The 23,578-nt window shown below is 43.1% G+C and overlaps 2 protein-coding genes across 2 annotated transcripts; one reads left to right on the top strand and one right to left on the bottom strand.

Annotated features, from left to right (window-relative positions):
• The first annotated feature begins 870 nt into the window (after nt 1–870).
• Bcs1 (mitochondrial chaperone BCS1) lies at nt 871–7,039 on the top strand. Its single transcript, XM_089248647.1, has 7 exons — nt 871–1,343; nt 2,756–2,895; nt 3,511–3,705; nt 3,819–3,882; nt 5,165–5,334; nt 6,479–6,596; nt 6,712–7,039. Exons 1-7 carry the CDS (start codon nt 1,021–1,023, stop codon nt 6,968–6,970), a joined length of 1,269 nt encoding a protein of 422 aa, XP_089104773.1. The 5' UTR covers nt 871–1,020; the 3' UTR covers nt 6,971–7,039.
• Nucleotides 7,040–7,197: 158 nt separating this feature from the next.
• On the bottom strand, nt 7,198–23,578 carry LOC149070916 (dynein regulatory complex protein 9-like). The gene is made up of 8 exons (XM_089248818.1): nt 23,342–23,578; nt 20,336–20,439; nt 20,080–20,208; nt 17,756–17,999; nt 16,085–16,159; nt 10,692–10,823; nt 8,670–8,771; nt 7,198–7,440 (listed from the first exon to the last, which is right to left on the bottom strand). The coding sequence occupies exons 1-8, from the start codon at nt 23,576–23,578 to the stop codon at nt 7,327–7,329; spliced, it is 1,137 nt and encodes a 378-aa protein (XP_089104944.1). The 3' UTR covers nt 7,198–7,326.

Genomic DNA, 23,578 nt, shown 5'->3' with positions numbered 1-23,578 from the left:
TAAAGTAGCGCTGTAGGGGACTTATCAATAGGGAGAATGTTAATTCAGGTGCCCTATAACTATCGAAAGGTTTTTTTCGTGTTTGGCTCACCGAATAAGATGCCATTAAGAATATTTCATATTTTCATAAAGGGTACAAATACAACGCCACAACAGACAAAATGCCCAACGAGGTGGCACGACGCATTTGACTCCTCCAGAAGCAGTCGGCTAGTCACGCCCGACGTAAAGCGCTGTCGAGAGGTGTATTGAGCTCTGTAGGAAAACAGTCATGCTGCTTTTCTTACTGGTGAGTGGACGGCGTGTCGCGCTGGGCGAATCACGTTGGGCGCGGCACAGGAAACCTGCTCCTAGGAAAAGCCGGGTTTTAAGCCGGTTCAAATGCGTAGTGCGCCGTGGTTTTGCCGATATTCTCTTCACTCTTGTGTGTTTTATTTCCCTTCCCTTCAAACCGGAGCATGCAGACGACAGAGTAGCTGATGCCAAAGCCATATACTATTAAGCCAATATATTATTATACTGATATAGCCGACCTGATGTGATGCGCCCCGCTAGGAAAACATTAACGAGCAGCGTGATTATGTAACACGTTTCTGCCGACGAGAAATTATACATTTCGGTTCACGCGGCGCAAAACACCTATTCCTAGGAAAACCCGGCTTAAAGCTGGGTTTTCCTAGGAGTAGAACTTTTGCGCCGTGTGCAGCGTGAAAACGCTGATTGCTTAAAAACCTGAAATTCAGGATTTTTTTATGGAATCAACGGTGAATGCGTTATGTCCTGCAATTAAATATGGTCACAGTAGTAAAAATTCGTTCTGACAATCCGAATGGCAAAATACTCGTTTTGTCGATAACTTCCTAAAATATCTCAGATCTTTGTTTGTAAACAAATAGGTTCACGCGGTTGAAAGTGAACATGATATAACAGCAGGCATAGAGGAAGTGAATCTGTGTCTGCATATCCGATATTGGTGGGAAAAAGAGATTTAGTGTATCGTCATATTAACGTGTGGGCACGATGCCTGCGATGCCGGAATTCGTGGCGTCTCTGCAAGACAACCCATACTTCGGCGCCGGTTTCGGTCTGGTGGGAGTAGGAGCCGGGCTCGCGTTCCTGAGGAAGTTCTCGCAGGTGGCCATGATCTTCTTCAGGAGGCACTACATGATGACCCTGGAGGTGCCGTGCCGCGACAAGAGCTACAACTGGCTGCTGCAGTGGATAACGCTGAACGCGAGGAACACCCAGCACATCAGCGTCGAGACGACTTTCAAACAACACGAGACCGGCAAGATATCGACCGCCTTCGACTTCGTGCCGAGCGTCGGCACCCATTTCTTCTAGTACGTAATTGGTCGCCCGTTCGTTGCGTTGTATCTATATCATTTGTTGATTTGTAAAAGCTACGGCAGTGGTTCCCAACCTGTGTCCCTCGGAGCCCTAGAGCAGTGTTTCCTCAAACTTTTGTCACCCGCGACTCCCTTGCCCAATTCATGGTTCATATGTGGCTCCCCCAGAATAGTTTGGTAGATATTTCCCCATATAAGGGAACCACTACGAAGTATAAATAAGCACGCAAATGAATATCTCCGGCTCGCCACGACGCCATGCGCTGATCCGGAGAGGGGAGGGGGCGCAATCGCTCCCTCCCAAGAACCAAAAAATGCGAGAAAAAGATTTGTGCCATAAAATGTGGGACGATTTAACTAATCGAATGGTGTCAGCCTCCACTCAGTTCGAAGCTGATGATGTCAGCCTCCACTCAGTTCGAAGCTGATGATGTCAGCCCCCACTCAATTCGAAGCTGAAGATATCTGCCTTCACTTCATTCGCAACTGACGATATCTGCCTCGACTTTATTCTATTTGCAACTGACGATATCTGCCTCGACTTTATTCTATTTGCAACTGACGATATCTGCCTCGACTTTATTCTATTTGCAACTGACGATATCTGCCTCGACCTTATTCTATTTGCAACTGACGATATCTGCCTCGACTTTATTCTATTTGCAACTGACGATATCTGCCTCGACTTTATTCTATTTGCAACTGACGATATCTGCCTCGACTTTATTCTATTTGCAACTGACGATATCTGCCTCGACTTTATTCTATTTGCAACTGACGATATCTGCCTCGACTTTATTCTATTTGCAACTGACGATATCTGCCTCGACTTTATTCTATTTGCAACTGACGATATCTGCCTCGACTTTATTCTATTTGATTTCTATTCTATTCCGATATCTGTCGCTGCTCCATTCGCAGCTGCAATGTCTTTCTTCACTTCATTCGCATCTGTAGATATCTCCCTTGGCTACGATAATCTAAATATTAAATTATAACATAGCAATGGGACTGATTTATCACATTTACGAATACAAAATGGTTATTATGCATAATATTCAGCAAACATGATGAATTTATTCCGATTTATCGTGTTTAACAATGACCCTTGGGCATTATGCATGATCGTCGGTAAAAGGGATAATTTTTTGTGCGTTTATCAAATTTACCAACGACACTGGGGTATTATGATTAATCACAGATAAAATGATAAATTTAGGGGAACTTATTAAACGATCAGTGATTATGCATAATAACCAGATTTATCTCATTTACCGTAACATACATATTGGAACATATGGATGCAAATGCCAACCAGAGACACGACACATTCCTTAAGATAGTGCATAAATACATGGATGACTGATGCTTTTTAAATTTACTGATACATTTCTTTGTATTTACAGTTACAATAAAACGTGGATCCGCGTCGAAAGGAACAGAGAGCAACATACGCTGGATCTTCACATGGGAGTCCCGTGGGAAACCGTCACTCTGACAGCTTTGGGCCGCAACAAGTCCTTGTATTTCCATATCTTAGATGAAGGTATGGGAGCGACGGTTTTTGATTTCCTGTTTAAAAACATTCAACAACTGGAATTGGTGTACATGCCAAACGGGCTATGGCCCAGGGTAGGACAATTTGTGAAGTCTTCCCCAGAGCTGTTTAACAAAGAATCTCTGCGAAAAACCTATGTCAGGGTCATTGCTCTGCTGCACCCCTCTGACAAAGGTTGGAAGCGCACAGTTTGAAAACCCCTGAGTTAATAAATTTTCTTAAAATTCTCTCGTATATTTCAACAATTCTTCGTTTCCTCTTTTTTTGTCGTTCGTTGGTTGAAAATACTTCCTCATATCTTGAGTATATGATCATTTTACACTTTTTGAAGCCTGGAGTTTCAGCCTGTAGACTACGAAAGCCACAGATATGCGCAGATGATGCCTCCCAAGTTGACCAAAAAATTTAATATTCCGGTGAAAAAATTTAAATATTGAAATAAAATACCCGTTATATGCTATATAAACCAATTTCCATTAATTTAAATGCTTTATGAAGGGTGGTAACTGAAAGTTTCTCGAGAAGAAAATTTTTGTGCCCCTTCGATTTTTTTCCGAAGCCTGAATTTCCTTCAATGTATTTATTTCTTCTTTCTCAATTAAGCTAGGAAACTAGCCTTAAGACGTGAGGAAGGGAAGACCATAATGTACACAGCTATGGGTTCCGAGTGGAGACAATTCGGTCACCCTCGTAAGAGACGGCCACTGTCATCAGTTATCCTGGACCAAGGAATTTCCAACAGAATACTTACAGATGTCAAAGAGTTCATCGACAGCCCACAATGGTATAACGACAGAGGTATATCTAAGACAATATCCCTAGCTACAGATTTATCATTTTCCATCATACATTATATGAAAAATTCACGCATATACAGTATATGTATATACTTGTATTTTTTTACTCTGCAGGCATACCGTATAGAAGAGGTTATTTATTATACGGGCCACCTGGATGCGGTAAAAGCAGCTTCATGTAAGTTATAATTATCATTTAAAACCCTGATTATATGAACAGTTTTGTGTGTGTGTTCTTGTGGCTGTTACTAGTATAAAGCATTGCCCAAACCGTAACCCGCGGGCCAAACCGTGGCCCTCTGAGTCTTCTGATGTGGTCTGTAAAATCAAAACTAATTTTGTAAAATTGAATCAAGTGGCACTTTTACTGATCACTCACGTGACACATCACTTAAATGACCGGCATCACAGTTCCATACCACTTGGTGACCTGTGGCACAGTTCCACTCATGTGACTTGCAGCATATTTACAGATCACTTAATTGGCTCACTACACGTTTACAAACCTATAACGTGGCCCGCACTCTCCTAAAGATTGAGCACCCTTGGTATAAAGAGAGTTTTTCAGAAGAGTAAAACATTCAATCAAACAGGCCTTTATCTCTCGACCAATTGTAGACCTCCATAATCACATTTATCTTAAGAGATTACCTTACAGAATCAGCGCCTGGTGATACCTTTAATGCAGTGAATGGCACTTAATGTGATCACATCTGATAGCAATAACCATTTGATAACTATATCCAAAACAAACCCTGAAGCAAATACTATGACGATACATCCAGTTTCGCGTGTAAAAACAGTACAACTCACCTTACATTTGCCTCAGCTACAGGTAGGCCATTGCAAAAGCAGTTCCATGTGTACATGGATCATAGCAGTTACTACAGCCAGACAAGGAGGGCGGAGGGAAGGTACTTATGACCTCCTACCTACAAAGTCTTTTATGACGATAACTTTCAGAGGAACAATGCGGGGAAAGTAGTAGTTCAGTAGTTTTTCCTGTTCAAGATTGTATACACATTCCACTTTAAACGGGACTGTCCTATTTCCAATTCTAAATCAGGTTCTATTTGGTCATTGCAACTTCTATTCACAAACTTCCTGACGTAGAGAGGGTGCTCAGAACAGATCCAGTTCATAGTTGAGGGAGTGACTGTATACAAAAGTTCTTAGGAGCTGATGTGAAGATGAATTCGGGAAAGAAAGTTTTCAATTTCGCTCAATCCCCCCCATCCCAATACAAGGCAGATGGATTTTCTTTCCCGAATTTATCTTTTCATCACCCAGTTGTCTGAACCTTTGTATGAATAGTGGAGTGACATCATCCTCATAGTGACTGCATAGTCTTTACATTTTTTGTACAGCAGAAATAATTACCCCAACAAGAAAAGATTATTGTCTTGGATATTTCACTCAAAACTAATTATTTTTGGTTTATTTCTTTTTCTTTAACGAAGCACGGCCCTTGCAGGGGAGTTGGAATACAGCATATGCGTTCTGAACTTGAGTGAAAGAGGTTTGTCGGACGACAGGTTGAACCATCTGATGTGTGTGGCCCCGCAACAGAGCATAATATTACTGGAAGATGTTGATGCTGCATTTGTCAGCAGGGAGGAGTCATCTGCTAGTAAGTTTGTGAACTACAGTGAAACCTCTTTTAATGGACACCCCCCTCAGATGCAGTCACACTTCTTTTACGGCCGGCCAAATAATATTTTTCCCTTGTATGATAAAAGTAAGCATTTCGAACCCGTTGGGTCAAACTGTCATCCGTCTTTTATGGAAGATTTTTTTTTTGTCTCGCCGGTATCCTCAAAAGAGGGGTTTTACTGTTTGTGTGTGTATTGTACCATGCTTATAATGTTACATTTATGCACTGCCCATATGAGATTTTAGTACATTTAAGAAATGCTCATTTACAAATGAAATATAAATAAAGCGTTATTTTTAACAGAAACACAGATTCTTCTTTTTTACGCTGTTATTTTCCATTAAAGATGCCTCATTAGCAATTTTTTTGGGAAAAACAAAAGTTGTCAAAGACATGATTTATGATGTCAATGACATGAACAATGAATAACACTTTATCGTGAAAATTCTGTATAACCATACCCTCTATAATCTCAATCTCCTATATAATAACGTTATGCTTTGGTCCTGACACATTTGATATACCTTATATGCAGCAATATGTTTTTTCCCAGTCCCTTGAGCATTATTATATCAGTTTCACTATATTTGCTTTTCATTGACATTGATATCATGTGCTGTGCTAGGCTATTCATATTCTGTGTCACTCGTATCATGCACATAGGTGGAGATAGACTTGAAAGTCTGGGGGGGGGGGTGTCATGGTCATTATTGCTGAAAGGGGGGCACGATGATGATGTCAATTCATATATATGCATATACATTAGATCAGATGACCCCCTTTGACGCTGCTGGGGGCAATGTCCCCACTCCCGTGCACCCCCGTATCTCCGCCCATGATCGTGTGTTGTGCCAGGATTTCCATATTTGGTGTATCAATATTGTGCATTGTGGTCATGATCTTCATATTTTGTGTCATTGATATCGTATCCATTTATTTTCCAATCACTAGAGAAGGACAAAGCTGCTACACATTGATACTGTACACTGTGTTGTTAATGTTTTGCATTGTGTCATTGATATCCTATTATTAGTCACTGTAACCCGTTCTTCCATAACAGCAGTAATAACACTATTCCTTTAAAGCGAAAGTAATGTATGTTTTGTGACTGCCTTTCCAGGTAAAGTAGCCTATGAAGGTCTCAATAGAGTTACTTTCAGTGGTTTATTGAACATGTTGGATGGAGTGGCCTCTGCCGAAGCTCGCATATTGTTCATGACTACAAATTTTCTCGAAAGGTGAGGATAACGTCTTAATTTAATGAAAATTCTGGACATTGACCTGCCTGATTGTACCTTTTCTGTTGTGAACTTTGTTTTTCATGCCACTATTTACATATACATTTTCATACAGGCTTGACCCTGCCCTCATACGACCAGGAAGAGTTGATGTGAAAGAATACGTTGGCCACGCATCAGACTATCAGTTGAAGCAGATGTTCCTCAGATTTTATCCAAACAGAACTCAGTCTGAGGCAGAGACTTTTGTTGAGAGCGTTCGGAAATCTCAGACAGGCGATATTAGCATGGCTGCTGTGCAAGGTTTCTTCATGTTTTATAAGAAGGATCCGCAAGGTATCTTAGAAAATGTGGGAAAAATTGGAAAGCTATGATGCACAGTACCCCAAAACTATAGAAATGGAAGAGTTATATAATAAATTATTAGTATATTTCTTATATTGCTCATGCGTTTTGTGTAATCTTTGAGATGATTCTTGGGAAATTAGTCATGTGCTTATGACCATAACAAATTCTAAAAATGATGCTGTTATTTTTAAAAGTATGTTCTGTACATACTTATTAGAAAATATCTATATATTGATAATACAAGACAGAACTTCTGCAATAAAACATGTATTGAACATGAATGTCACATTTGCCATTGAAAAAAAACTAAAGAAAAAGAACGATATATCCATGAATGAGTGTGTTTCCCAGTTTGGTTTGAAACCATCCACAAAGAATCCGCTCATTTCTTCTTTTTCTTTCCTTTCTTGCCCTTCTTCCCTTTCTTCCCAGCTTTCTTCTCTGCATACGGACCAAGTTTCTTCCTGTACATGGTTCCTCTCCACCAGGCTTGAATCTTGAATAAGAGAAGCATTAGAATAATCATCTCCATTGTAAATTATGCAGGACAATCAATATCATCACTCACTATACAGGGTGATTCCATTCCCCTCTTGCTGCACATTATTGGTGGACCGTTGATAATAGAGGCATACTTCTAAGTAAAAAAAAATATCTAAATAACGTGTGGTATTCAGATACATCATCCATGTTGCAAAAGGTTGTATAGTTATTAAAGTATAAATATTTACTTTTTTACGTGGATACCCTGTTCTCAAAAAAAACCCAGTCAGAAAGTTTTTGTCCTATCTCTTTGTTGGGCAATAACTGCATAAACTAACAGACAAGCTTATTATACTTAAAGCTTTCCCAATTTCCTTCCAATTTTTGAATTCATATATTGCACGAATATTGCATTTATAAACATGGAATATTTTTGTTGGCTTCAGGAGAGACCGGGCAACAACTTTCTAAGTTGTTGCCCGGTTTTACAAACAGATCAGGTGTCAGCATAGGCACTGAAACCTGGGAGGGGGGTGAGGCTGTTTGAGCCCAAATAAATTTTACGAGGGGGAACTGAGCTTACCCCTCCCATACTTAATGAACATACAATGCAATGAACCACTTTTTCTCCTGCATAAGAGCTTAAGCCCTGTAACGGGTTGCAACTTTTCCAGACATCCCCCTTAATGTTTTCTCCATGTCTGCGCCTTAGGGTTTCTAAATAGAAAGTTAATTTTTATAATTTAATAATTATACAATCCCTTACTTTTTCTAATTGGAAGTATGCCTCTAGGATCAATGGTTTGCCATTAAAATGCGGCAAGGGGAATAATGAAATCGCCCTGTATAGTGTCCCAAGCTGACAATGTAGACTTGAGTGTGAAGTTGTGTGAGAGGCTATGCATTCCTGGCTTATAAAACCATTCCTCATCATCCATGTTATCAATTATATATGACATTAAAATGACTTGATCATCTTAACCCTTATTTAGTGAGCTGCATGCTTTCACAACCCTAAATCACTCTTTTGGTCGCTCACCAACCTGTTCCTTCACTCTCTAGGTCACACATTATTTTAAACTCTCGGCTATAGAAATTTTGCCTTCCTTCTCCCATTTCTAGTAGTATAATTTTTTTTATTGTTCATTCTAAAAATTTGCCACCTCGAGCTATAGCTCGCTAAGACCCCCCCCCCCCCCCCCCCGTAAATACGCGTGATCCCAATCTGGGTCACTGACTCACTTTGGTCGCAGAACTGTTTTCCAACTTCTCTCGTTCCTCTTTATCTTTCTGGATCTTCTTCTCTCTGCAATCGTTGTCGAGCCAATCTGTCATTTTCTTCAGCTGAAACAAATACATGTTTGCAATAATTTCCAATAGAATCGTATTCATGGCCGCAATGTTCTGAAATCTACAGGGTTCTCACTCAAAAAATGGGAAAAGGGTGCCCCCCCCTCAGATAACAATCATAGTACAATTTAAAAAAAAACCCAAAAATTTATTTAGTTTTTTAATATTTAAAAAAAAAATTTATCACAGCACTATTTCAGTATCCTATGAGACTGATTCGAGCCAAAACAAAATGGCAGAAATTACCTGGTAACGAAAACAGTTTTGGGCCAAAACAGTACTAGCAACCACAGATAATTATTTTCTGTCTCTCCTCACAATATATATGTTATATTCTTTTTTCCAAGGAATATTCAACCAAAGTCCAGTCTATTCACAGCAAATTCTGAAGACATAGGTTCGAAGACTTAGAAGGGCTCCTTCAAGGCCACTTCCAAAAGGACAGTGCAAACTTTGTAAATTACAAGGTCCAATGTAAATAAGTCAAGGTGGACCAGATGGTTTTACTGCACTGCCCATAATTTTTTGAAGGGATTCGTTTACATTTTACTGTTCAATGCCAGTGTAATCGTTTTTGACAAATGAACTTTTCTAGCTCTTTGCTGGGCATTGTAAATATCGTTTATGCCTCCGCATGTCCTAAAAGTACAGAAGACAATTGAATGCTATTGGGTATCACCAGAGTCACAAAACCTAGAATAGGTCTTTGTACCCAAACCCAACTGCTTTGTTATGCAAACTGTTGTTTCACCCATACACAAAATGTGCACCATAATTTTGAATGATGAATGTTAATTACGGTTCAAGACTATGAAGTAGTAAATTCGAAATCATATTTTCCATCCAAACAGAAGTTTTTAATGACCACTTAAAACATTGACACAAAATAAGTTTTTGTATCACCTGCACCTCCCAAATAACCTGAAAAAACAACACAACCTCTGCTTTGGCAGAATCATTGAATGCAATCTACTGCATTTGCATTATTTGTCAATATTTTGATGATTTCCTTTTCATTAAAAAAACTAAAGTGCACAATTTTTGTCAACAAGATTTGGTAAAAAAAAGTAGGGACAAGTGGGAGCCCTGAAACTATAAAACCAAGCGCAAAGCCTCCCCCTTTCCCCATATGTCCATATTGCCTTGGACGCCATTGGTTTAGAAAAGATTAAGCGAAGATCTCTATTATCTGTCACAGTTAGTGAATATGTCGTGTAAGAATAGATGCAATTATCTCTCTCCATGTGGCCCGCGACCTCAAACCTAATTATGTGAAACATGAACTTAGCGGCGCGGTTCCAGATCACTCAAACTGATCGTGGCAATCTTCCAGATCACTCAAGTGGCCAGTGGCTCGTTTACAGATCGCTTAATTCATTAATTAAATTACTGCCATGGACGACTCAAGTGACGTGGAACTGTGCCTCAGGTCACTTAAGTGAGCTGTAAATGTATGCCGCGCGTCACTCAATACCGTGAAACGTGCCATGGGTCATTTAAGTGATCTCTGATTGTGCTGCGTTAAGTCATGTGATTTGTGAACGTGCCGCTGATCATTCGTGATCCAGGAACGTACCGCGGGTGAGTCAAGATACGTGGAACTGCATCATGAATAACTTAAGTGAGCTGGAAATGTGCCGCTTAGTAGTAATGAACTACGAAAATAGGTTATACGCGGGGCCCGGTGCTGCAATAATTACGGGCTCCTTAGCCTATCTAATATCTACTCTTCAATGAAAATCTAGAATTAATGAGACAGGAAAATAATAGAAGTAATGGAAATCCAGGATTAATGAGAGAAAAATCTCAGAATGTTATATCTAAGGGATCAGGAAAGTGTTCGTTAAAACGAGTATAACAGTAATCGCTAAAACGGGATTTGACTGTAATGATAATTCTGTGTGAGAGATTTACCTCGGCGGTCATAACACCGATCTTCTCGACGTTGAGCTTCTTATATTTCTTTAGGGACTGCAGCTGCTTCGTCTTGAGCTTCTGTTCGTCGAAGAACTTATACTTCCAGTAGGTCAGGGTCTTGCGAACTTCCTTGAGGAAAAAGTTAACATGAACACATACAATCACACAAAGCACATCTGATTTAACATATAGAAAGACCACGTAAACCTCTAGTTATGAACAGCATTTGAACCGAACTATTATTTCACGTGTTCTTCCTAGGCATAAGCTTTCATCCTCTTTCGTTGGTCTGCTTCCACGTCTACTTGCCTTTCAGTTTACGTGCACAGACTTCCACTTATTCTTTCGTATTATTGGACTTAACTTTTGCTCACGTTGCAGGACAGTCACTTTCGTTCTCTAACCTGGACCAACACCACACTGGAAATAATATATTTAATGTGATGTCGCCTAGACGCACACTGTGTTCTGATACTTGGAAAAATGGACTTCAGTCAACACCACACTAAATATATATATATTTCTAGTGCGGTGTTAATTCAGTACGCACGTTGCTAGCACAAGATCAACTGCAGCTACTAGTTTACTGTCGTATTCAGAGCCGCAACTTGTGGGAGTGAACGGATCTGGCGTAATTTCACCCTCTAAGGGGTTTGCTAAAATGAGTACTTGCCATGGCTATCCAAGCATCTGGTTGCGACCCTGGCACTTATATCGACAACTACAATTCGCCAAGCGTCACTTCATGCGCTCTTACATTCCTCTTCATTGACACTCTGCCCCCATAACTAGTTTAGAAGTTCGTATCATCATCCATTCTAATATTTCTGTCTCCTCCACCATCCGCCCGCCCGCCCGCCGAGAAGCCAACAATATTTTGATACGGATTCCGGTCGTTATGTGAGGTCTTGTTCGCATGTCCTGTTCGTGTTACAGGGTGCACGCAATTGCTGAACAAGGAAAAGGGGAAGAGTCAAACATGAATCAGCGCTTACATATTAGTTCACGTGGTCTTCCTGGATGATGATGTTTTCATAGATATTGATTCACGTGAACTTCGTAGGTATTCGTTTACGTGGTCTCTCATATGAGAAGAACACCTACAAATATCTAGGAAGACCACGTGAACTAAGATCTACAAAGAACATAAGTTTTAACATAGACCTCGTGAATCCAATTAGGAACAGAATTTAAACCAAAATATTGGTGCAAGTGTTCTTGCACCACATTAGCTTCCTACACATTAGCTTTCATCCTCTTTCGTTAGGCTGCTTCCACGTCTACTTGTCTTTCAGTTTACGTGCACAGACCTCCACTTATTCGTTCTCCTGGATTTCAACTTCTTAGACGCACACTGATACTTTGGAAAACTGGACTTCAGTACGCACATTGCTAGTGCAAGGTCCCCTAGCGGAATCATCTGGTTGTGACCCTGACAGTTATATCGACATCAATTCGCCGAGCGATATCTCATGCGCTCGCGTACACTATTCTTTATTGACACTCTGCCCCCATGGCTAGTTTCGAAGTTCGTATCATCATCCATTCTAATTTCTCTGTCTCCTCCACCCCCTACCCACCGCCGACAATCTTTATTCTGATACGGATTCCGGTCGTTATGTGAGGTTTTGTTCGCATGTCCTGTTTCTGTATTATAGGGTGCCCTTCAGTTTCCGCGATCTCACTTTACATTTCGCCTGGTGCAATTGGTGGTAACAAGGGGGAAGGGGAGACAAACATGAATCAGTAATTACATATTAGTTCACGTGATCTTCCTATATATATATATTGATTCACGTGGTCTTGCTAGATATCTACCTAGATATTGGTTCCCGTGGTCTTCCCAGGTATCGGTTCATGTGGTCTTCCTAGATATTTGTTCACGTGGTCTTGCTAGATCTTTTGTGTTCCCTATATATTGATTCACGTCACGTGTTCTTCCTAGATTGCTCTTCCCAAAAACTCGGAGTCTTTCCAGAATATAGGTTTATGTAGTCTCTAGAAATTTATTTTCGTTATCTTTTACGGTAGCCGTTTTTTTTTGCTATTGTTCTGTGTTGAAAAATAAATCCTAGGGCTATTCGCAAAAAATTTATTCAAATCATCACAGAACAAGATCACTGAACACCGAGGTCTTCCAGAAACTTCTTCAGAATATAATTCCCACAGTCTTTTCGTCGGTCTTTTTTCCACAGTCGTCCTCCCTTTATCACAGTTCTCCTCGAGCGTGATTTTCATGCTTTTTCGAGCGCAGCAGGGCCGCAATTTGAAAATAGGGGGGAGGGGGGGGGGGTTGGTTGTTGCGCCGAACCCTGATTCGTATACCTTTTTGACGACGCGTTGAACATCACGGGAGTGTCAAATACATGTAGCACCACCAAGCCAGAAAATGGCTGCCACTCTGTCCAAACATTTAACTTGCATCGGCTGACCAAGTTAGTATATCTAGTTGCGGTACTGTACTCTCGCGGCACCCGTTTCCCAAACAATCTCATGGTACCACAAACTAATGCGACAATCATGGCAATCGCATACATCAGCCGAGGTAGGCGTATATCCTTTAGAAACACCACTTGGAATGGAGATCTCTATGCTGTGAGGAAGTGGCTGGGGGGGGGGGGGGGACCGTGCTAGTATACTAAATTGCGTTGGTGACGCCAAACCTTGAAGAATTTGGCATGGCAGTTGCGAAACTGCTTCTCTCTCTATATATATATATATAGACCTCTGAATAGGCTGCCATCTAGCTTCAATGTATACAACGACGATCATAATCACATCAAAATTGAAATTTAAAAATGGCAATATATAAGCGATAATCTTGTCGATAAATTTCGTAAGTTCACATTTGATGATATAATCTTGAATCCGCCCTTCCCAGTGGTGGTCGAGTGGTTATAGTGACGGACTCGAATCGCGAGGATCCGGGTTCAAAGTTCAAACCCCACCGTCGCCGCAGTGGTGATCGGCTGAAGTTGGTTTTCTGCAATTCCCAACTTCGAGGCACGAATGCGAGCCGATCTCCCCGTCAAAAAAAATCTCGCCGCAGAGAGCAACAGGCCTACACAACTGTATCATCATTCATTCATTACACTTCAATCACTGTGAGTTGAGAAAAAACTCAAATTAAAAAAAAAATTGAGTGCAGATGGCAGAGCACTTCACATAACAATTACACAGAAACAAACTTCACGGAAGGTTACCTATACGTACACACACATTCCAACATGTGCCAATTCGTTAGAAGTTCCGCAGAGGAATATGGACGAGGTGCATGTCTCTGGTTTAGTAGGCACTAATCGAAACACCGACCCGATCGGAGGTAGTGATGACACTTGTTAGTCAAGAATAACGCGCCGATTGAGGCCCTTGTCGCGAGGCGTTCCATGTTTTCCTTGATGAGAAGCGATGTTCTCGTCCTGCGACAAATTATTCTCTCATATCCACAATAGAAGTTCTTGGGGGTGGGGATGGTCGGGGGTGTCTCCTTTCGCGGGGCGCTGTGGACCGCGCCGGCTGGGCCTTGTCGCGGGTGTCGGGAAGGAGGGGGAATCGCACTCGCGGTGCTGTCATGACTTTGTCGAGCGGTGATGTGTCCGGGGATTGGGGGTTTGGGTGTGTGGTTGTGCTGCTTGGGGGGGTTGGCGGAATGTTGGTCCGAACCAGGTGTGCTTTCGTTTTCTCCGGCACGCCCACGATCTCACGATCAATGAGTTCATATCTCAAAGCGACAGAGCCTGGCCGTGCTCGGTTCTAAACTAAACTAATGACACTTGTTGAGCGGTCCCGGATCTCTCGCCGGTAAATAGTCCGGGGCCTTGTAACGTGGATCGCGGTAAGCTTGACCGAACTTTCCGCTTATTGTGACGACGATGCAAGTTTCTTTCCACGAAATGGATAATGCGACCGAGTCGCGTATTAGTTCATTGGACTTTGTAAAAAATCCTTTTCTTCCACAACCACATGGTCTGCAATAGGCACATTTCCGAAGTGAAGTGTTGCTGTCTGTGGGCATTGGCATTTATAGTGAGTGCCATAGAGAGCCCACGGCTCCACACACGCAAATATCGCTGTCTGGTTTTTTTGAAGCGTAGAAGATAATTCGGGAATGGCCCATGTTCAGTTGTTACTATTGTTTTCAGACGAGGCCATACATGCATGCACCATTGTAGGCCTACTCGATGTTGGATTTTATATGCGTTTTGGTCTTTAGTGATTCTTTTTGCCATAATTGGAAATGCGGGCCACTTCATCGCTGCAAAAATGTGTCACCGGCCACTGAAGCAATTTCGAACAACGCCGTCGCCGGGGGGGGGGGGTCACTTAAGTGATCTGAAACAGTGCCGCCGGTCACTCAAATGATCTGTAAATATGACGTAGGCCACTCAAGTTATCAGGGAGTGATAATCCTTAAGTGATGTGAAACTTCACCCCGAGTCACTTGAGGGATCGGTAAATGTGCAGCGGATCACTTAAGTGCTCTCTGAAACTGTGTCGCGGCCACTTTTAGGTGATCTGAAAATGCGCTGTATGCCGCTTAAGTGCTCTGGAACTATGCCGCGGGTCACTCAAGTGGAACTGTAAAACGGGGTCGTGGACCACTTAAGCGATGTGGAATTGCATCGCGGATCACTTAATGTATCACTTGTTTCATTTTTACGAAATTACATATTTTTTACGAAAATAGGCCACAACAGATGACTTCAAGGGCCCCATTTGGCTCGAGGGCCATGGATTGTATGTTGTAACGTTTTTTATTCGGCTGCGGCAAATTTTTTTTATTTCTTTTCAATAGAGGAGACCGCCTTCGCATTTGCGTCTAGAAGTTCAGTCGATCACCACCACTGTGACGCCTGCAAAAATCGAACCTGGAACCTCGCGATTGGTCATTCGACTTCAACGGCAGCGACTGGCCGTCACGATGGTGCACACCGGCTTTTCCCCAAAGTGGGCAATATCGTCTCCTGGGAAGGGGGGTGAGTGAATGGTCCTGGGGGGTGGTTGAAGCTGCGAGAATACCCATAGGACCCTATGGGGTGAATTGAGTTGGGGGTGACGAGAGGAAAAAAATTCCTAAACGGGGGGAGAGGGCGATAGAACAAAAAGTTTGGGAAACTGATGTACACCATTCACTGGTTAAACAAAAAGAACCTCCTTTGCCATTGCCGTCTTAAGGTATGGGCTCACTCGGGCGCGGTCCGGGGGGTCTCAAGAGAAAAGGGGCCTCACAAAAATGAGATCAGATTGAAATTTTCGAGAATTTGCCTGGTAAGGCCTCAGAAAAATCACTTGTCCCGGGGGCCCATGATGCTCTTAAGACGGCCCTGTCCTTTGCGGCCACATTTGTCCCGCGGGAAGGAGGTTATACCACCATGGGTATCAGAACTTACCTCTTGCTTGTGCTTGTGATACTTGGACACCTCTTCGTCAGCTTCTGCCTCGTGCTTGATGCGATCTTTCAACCTCTGGTGATGGGAAGACAATATTGAGAGAGTGATAGGACATCATCTAAACACAGGTTAAATATGCAAAATGCAATCAACACAACTATACTATTTAGTCTTCCACGATCCTCAGATGATTCTGTCACCCCCCCCCCCCACCATTTCGAAACACTTACATGCGTTCAGTGGCGTAGGAATAGGAGGTATTAACGGGATGAAGCCCTGGACGGCAAGTTCGCCGGACAGGTGAAAATTTGAGGAATGAGTAGCCGACAAAATTATAGAATGGGAGAAGGAAGGCCAATCCATGAACCCACCACTGCCTAGAGAGTGAAAGATCAGGTCAGTGAATGACCAAACGAGTGACCTAGAGAGCGATCAAAAGTGTGACCTGAAGCGTGCGCAAGCATGTGAATGATCGAAAGAACGACCTAGAAGGAAAGGGACTTGGTCAGTGAGTGAACAAAAGAGTAACCTAGAGAGTGTGTAAGCACTGGAATGAGCAAAAGAATGACGCAGAGGGCGTGTTAGCACAGACAGAGATAGACTTGAAAGGATGGGACTATGTCAGTTCCTATGTGTGCATATAAAATATAAATCAGTCGGCTCCGTCACTAACGCTGGGGTAGGGGGGGTCCCACCATTCCCCTCCCCGTATCTCCACCCATGCGTGTTAGCATGGGACTGACCAAAAAAGTTACCTATAGAGTAACAGATCAGGTCTATGGACAAGCGAACGAGTGTCTTAAAGTGTATACAACTATGTGAGCATTGGCGTACGCAAAAGGGGGTTTTGTGGTTCTAAACCCTCCCCCCCCCCCTCAAGCCGAAATTGTAGTGTTTAAGATTTTGCAAGAAAAAACTTAACCCCCCCCCCCCCCCCTTCAGAAGAAACAAAATTTGAACCCCGCTCGAGAAAATTCTGCGTCAACTATGCATGGGGGTGGCCGAAACAGTGCAAGCATGTTTCTGACCACAGCAGTAGTATGTAAGCATATGAGTGACCAAAAGAATGACAGAGTTGTTCTCCTTCGAGGTGTTACCAATTTACCTACCAGTACACGCCGAAGAAAAAAATGCAAGTGTACGGCAGGCCCGTTTCGCCCGTCTTAACAACATTATGGGCGAGAACTTTTCTCCCATTATGGGAGAAAAGTGGCGTTCTAGTTGGCGTAGGGGAGATTCCTTAATTAGCTAGAAGTACCGTCTGATAGACTTGCTTGCTCTTGAAAATCAATGTACGAAACCTCACATGTCCCTCGCAGATCCCCCCCCCCCACATGTGTTAAGATGACCCTGCTCATAACATGAAGTTTAAGGCCCGTTTACACACGTTAAGTGATTTAGTAGTTGACTAAAGTTTAAGTTGTTAAGTGCTTAAAAAAGTTTCCACACGTATAAGTGATTTAGTAAATGCTCACTGGTAATACGACACCACACACACTAGCGCATTCGCATCATACTTACTTAATCGGAAAAATAGATCAGACTCTATTCTACTTGACCCCTAAATTACTGAATCAGTTAATCACTTACCAACTAAACGAGTTGTAAACGGTCCACTTAATCACTTAAAGCGTGTAAACGGACCTTATATAAGCTGCGTATTCCGCTTACTTGGACCTCGCTCCTGAGGGCTTGCTCCCGGGCCTCGCATTCGAGGAAGGCCTCTTCTACGTCGCTGGTCGTCGACTTGGCGACGTACTGCTTCTCCAGTTCCGTCCGGACCTTCAGCTTCTGCAGGTGGAACCGCTGCTTCTTGATGTAGGCGTCCATGTCCTCGGCCGCTTTCTGCTGGTCCCTCCTGCCCTCTGTAACGGCTTTGCGCAGCCTCGAGATCTCTTGACACTCCCACTCGTTGCTATGAAGTGGGGAAAAAAAAATCATTCACAAGGATACGGCCCCGTGCAGCAAACACTTCAAACCTCACCTTCAATTAATCAGCTAGATCAGTGTTTCCCAAAGTGGGCGATGGAATGGTCCAAGGGGGCGATAGAAGCTACGGATTTAGCATAGGATCCTATGGGTTTACTTGAGTTGGGGGAGGGGGGTGATGAGAGGAAAAAAATTCTGGAGAAGAGGGCGATGGAATGAAAAGTTTGGGAAACTATGAGCTAGATCTAGGGCATGCAAGTTCAACGCTCATGACCCGCGGGCCAAATGTTGCACTCGGAGTCATCTGATGTGGCCCGTGACCTCAAACTTAATTTTGTGAAAATGAACTGAGCAACACGCACACACATACATATTACAAGATTACTTAAGTGACACGCGGCACATGTACAGGTACTTTAAGTGATCCGCGACACATTTACAGGTATATTTAGTGACCCGCGGCACACTTACAGGCCACTTAACAGACCTGGGGCACTATTCCAGATCACTTAAATGGCCCGCGGCGCATTCTTACCTCATTCAAGTGACACGCGGCACCAGGGGCGTAGCCAGAAATTTCGTTCGGGGGGGGGAGACCAAAGTGACAGAATAATGGATTTGGCCATCTTTTTCCCTTTTTTCGGTCATTTTCTCACATTTCGGGGGGGGGGGGGGGGGGGACTAGACCCCCAAGTCCCCCCCCCCCCCCGCTACGCCCTTGAAAGCACGTTTCCAGGTCATCTGTGGTGATCTGATCACAGTGTATTCCACGGTGACCCGCGGCATACTTACAAGCCAACTTAAATGTTCCAGCTCCAGTGAAATCAATTAGTGAAATTATCTTCCCGACACATAATTATGTTTCGATGATTATGATTATAAATAAGAACATTCGCCACACACATAATTATTGTCATTTTAAACGTTTTCTTTCGCCGAATTCATTTTAATTCGCTGCAATTTTCAGTTGTGCTTCATTTCCCGTCATTGGCAATTTTCGCAGCAATATTAGCAATAGTTGGTAACTTTGCTCACACTTGGCATCACCATTGGCGATGCTCCGTATCTTTGTAGTACAGTATGTAATTGAATCTGGTCAGGCGATAAAATAGAAGGAAAAAAAAAGCGCCAAACTGCGATAATCCGTGTGGTGAGAATTCAATTTTCTTCGCGTACAGGCAACAAATTTGGGTGGTCTGTATTTGAAGTATTTGCGATAAATCTTAAAAGAGCTTGTTTCTTTGTTCGCATGTTATGAATAGAAGGAGGGGGGGGGGATGAGTTGAAGTAGATTTCTCTTTCGTAATTTTTGAGAGGGTAAAATTCATCAAGCGGGAAGAATAAATATTCACACATCTCCACAAAGAAAGACGATAAAAGGGAGGGGTAAAAAAAAGCAACTTCGGTTCGTAGGGTTACAACATATGTGCTCAACCCGCGGAGTCATTTTATGTGGTCTAAGCGACGCATTTACAGATCACTTAAGTGACCCACCGCACAATTCCGTGTTACTTAAGTGATCCGGGGTGCACATCACTTAAGTGGCCCGTGTCACGTTTTCAAACCAATGAAGTGACCCGCATTCTCCTCAAGGTTGAGCACCCTTGGGTTACAATGATGAAAGAAAGGGTAAAGAAAACAGGGACAACTATAATGAATTTCTTTCGTTTGCGTTAGGCGGAGGTACCTCGTACCTGATCGGGGGTGCCGTCTTAACGCATGGGCCCCACTCGAGTACAGCCTGAGGGTCTCAAGTACAGAGGGGGCGCCTTCATGATAATGGGATCTGGTTAAGATTTTGCGAGATTAAGCACGTGGATTGGTAGGCAGGCATTTCTAGTCAGATGGGGAGGGGGGAAGGACCTCAGAAAAATCAATTTGTCCGGGGGCTCATGATTCTCTTAAGACAGCACTGGGTAAATGATGTCTATTGGTACTTATTTGTAGGGGGGCTCTAATACGTGTGTGTGTGTGTGTTTTTGTCGCCAAAAGAATGTCACCGTGGATAAGCGATAAGCCGCAACATTCCCTCGCTAAAGTAGAATCGAAATAAAAAGAAGTTATACCGATCTCGGGCGCTGGCGACCATTACCCTGTCCTTGCGGTAATCGTTGACGAAACTCTTCAGCTTGTTGAAGGTCCGGTGCCCCTTCATTTCTTCGAAAGCGTCGCGTAGCGCGGTGGCGATCGCGTCGCTGGTGGGAAAGAAAGAAAAAAAAGAAAACGAAATTTTTTGGCGTAAATTTTATCCAATCACCGGCGAGAACACCGTGTAACCGCGTTAAATGTACGGTAACTATGTAAAGAGTATTATTCCCTTACCTAGCCATGACGAATTTCTCTTCCAAGCTGATCCGCTTGACGGTGTACAGAAAATCATCTTCCTCGTCTTTCTGCTTTGGCAGCTTCTCGCCATCTTCGATGCCCTATCGAGACATAAAGCAAATACCCTCAGTCAAAGCCAAATAGTCCAGGGGGGTTCTCAATCTGAGGGTCGCGACCCAAACTTAATTCGCGAGGGCTTCCAAGAAGGGCCGTACAAATCTACTTACAGCAGCAGCTAAGGATATTTCGGAGGAGCTCCGAAATGGGTCGTACACAGAAACTGATTAAGATTGGTTGAGGCCACGGGCGCTGAAGAAAATATTGGGCTCCTTAAATTATATTAAAAAAAGTGTAGGCCAAAGTTGGGGATTTTCGGGGACCTTCAGAAGTCGGGCCCCGGTGCACCCACCGTTATATCCGCCTCTCGTCGTGCAAATCCACTCACAGCTAGGGATTTTTTAGGTAGGTTTTATGATCAGGGGTCCATACCCCCTTTGGTCCTTGGAGGGAAGGGAGAGGAACCCTACTAAGACCACAGGCAGATTTATGGTTATTATTATTATGGACGCCAACGCGCTATACAAAAATTTTGTCACTCCTTACCCGTTCTGATCTAATTTTCTTGACCACTCATTCCTCAAATTTGCTGCTCTGGGCTATAGCCAGCGTAGCCCCACGCCCGTAAATATGCCTCTGTCACTAAGTCGCTCTTGTGATCGCTCACACACTTTCTCACTCTCTAGAGTCTAGACCAGTGTTTCTTAACCACCAGGCCGCCACCTGGTACCGAGCCGCGAGTGATTATGCCTTTTCATCTAACTGGTCTAGACCAGTGGTTCGCAAACCATGGGTTACTCTGTACACTATGGAAGTTATTTTACTAAAATGTTTTGCAGGGATACATACACATTCACGTTTCAGGCACAACTTAGATAAAGCAAAACAAAGTAACCTTAACAGCTGATGAAAAAAAAGGATAATTTGTACATTCGCGCTTCTGGCGCATGCCGCGGACGATCCTTTTACAGGGTGATTCATGGGCGTAGATACGGGGGGGGGGGGGGGATTGCCTTCCCCCCAGTGTCAAAGGTGGAGTCGACTGATCTAATGTATATATGTATACATGAACTGACATCATCATCATCGTGCCCCCCTACACTTCGAAGTCTATCTCCGCCTATGGGGTGATTTGGAGAGAATCACCCGATTTCTCAAAATTGTATGTTTCTTAAAAATTAAAAGCACAGAATAGAATGAAAGTAATATGTGAATATACGGGGGCAAATGAGCCTACGTTTAATGAACAATTTTTGTTAATGGTCGATTTCAAGTGTAGTATCATTTCGAAATCGGATGATTCTTAATCACCCTGTATACGAATATCTAGGACCATACACCTCGCTACACTTCCATCTTGCAAGTAAATACTGTATTTATATGGTATTAAAAAAATTTAATATCTTTGGAAGACAATTTTGCCTAATTAAAATCGAAACAAATGTTCCGAAAAGGACTTTCGGGACAGCACTTTTGATGGCAAAAAATCGGAATGTCCCGGTTTTCCGGGTCATGTGGTCACCAATAATTTTTTTTTTTTTGGTCAAAAGGGGAGTCGCGCTTCAAAAAGTTTGTGCACCTTTGGTCTAGACCACTCTTTTCGTCCCTCCCTCACTACGTCACTCTTTTGATCACTTCCCATCCTCTCAAACTCTCTTGGTCAGGGGTGTGCGGCGCACGGAGCGGTGACCCTAACAAAGGTTTTTTTCGAAAATATTCTTTGTTAAACAGCTCTGGGGAGCCGGCAGAGCTCACGGAAAAGCATTGAATAGAGGAAAAGGGGGGGGGGGTAAGTTTGAGAACCCCTGCTCTAGGTCATTCTTTTGGCCCCTCGATCTCTAGGTCACTCCTTCAAACATGCAGTGACCTATCACCTCGCTCTTTAGCTCTTTTGGTCTCTCGTCATGCTTACACACTCTCTAGGTCAATCTTTTGGTCATTCACTTTCTTTCAAACCGAGCGCAACTCAGGTCTATCACCATCTATGGGCGATTTATTGAGTTGTGTCGGAAGTGTAACTGTGTGTGTACCTAATGTCTAAGTGTGTAAGTAGTGTCGTGTACTATATTTCAGAAGCGAAGTGAGCGATGTGTTTTGATTGAATTACATTTGCACCGTTTGTAGGTCTGTTTCTCTCTGTGGCGAGACTTTTTAAAGGGGAGATCGGCTCGCATTCGCGCCTTGAAGTTGGGAACCATTTGGTCACTCACTCATATGGTTTGTTGTTCTCTATACCAGTGGTGCGCAAACTTTTTGAAGCGCGAAACCCTTTTGACCAAAAAAAATTTATCGACAAACCCTATATAGGTTGACCGTAACATATATATATATATATATATATATATACTGTGTATCCCGTGACCCCCACTTAGGCTGACCATATGTCCTTGTTTTCCGGGAATCTCTAGCGACCCTCTATTTCATTCGCACGACCCTCAGTGGGAAGGGTCGCGACCCATGGTTTGCGTACCACTCCTCTAGACCACGCCCATGCACATACATTCTTAAGGTCACCCACTGACCTGGCCCCCTCGCTGTTTAGGTCAGTCTTTTTTACATGCCTGCTCAATCTCTAGGTTCACTGACCTGCCCCTCGCTCTCTAGGCAGAGGTGGATTTATGGTTTTCAACATTCCAATGTAATTTTCTTGGCCACCCATTTCTCAAATAAGCCACTCCACTTATCTTACCACCCTGGGATGTCCGTTTAGCCCGCAGCCCCGTAAATATACTCCTGGCCTTCATTTTCTTGGCAAAGGAGGTCCGAGTAACATGAAAGGTCAAGAACCACTCACTGTGCTAGTAGGAACCTTGATTGAAATTAAGATCCGTTGCGGTAGATATGGTCATCATCATATGAGCGAATGAGCATTCCCCCCCCCCCCCCCCGCGATGGTACTGAGATGGCGCTTATCAAGAATGTGTCTATAGCCCTATCTGCACTCACCGCTTGATCCAGGGGAGGACGAGAACCTGCACCCTGTGGAAGGGCCTTCGAAGTTGCCTTGGCCGATGGTACGCCACTCTTGCCGCTGGTGTTGTTCTTCGCGGGCTCCGTTTGTTCTTGTTGTTCTTCTTCTTCGGTGGTTATCTGTGGCGGCGCCAAATTTGAGAGTATCTTCACCTTGTAGTAACACTCCTCGAGTGCACCCGAGATCAAAGATGCCTGAAGTTTAGGCAACAT

Source organism: Pholcus phalangioides, unplaced genomic scaffold (genome assembly GCF_987345545.1).
Source record: "Pholcus phalangioides strain wild (caught in Gottingen) unplaced genomic scaffold, Ppha-v1.0 ptg000020l_1, whole genome shotgun sequence".
Lineage (NCBI taxonomy): Eukaryota > Metazoa > Arthropoda > Arachnida > Araneae > Pholcidae > Pholcus > Pholcus phalangioides.
The sequence above is the reverse complement of the archived record's forward strand: the minus strand, read 5'-3'. Positions and strand labels throughout refer to the sequence as shown.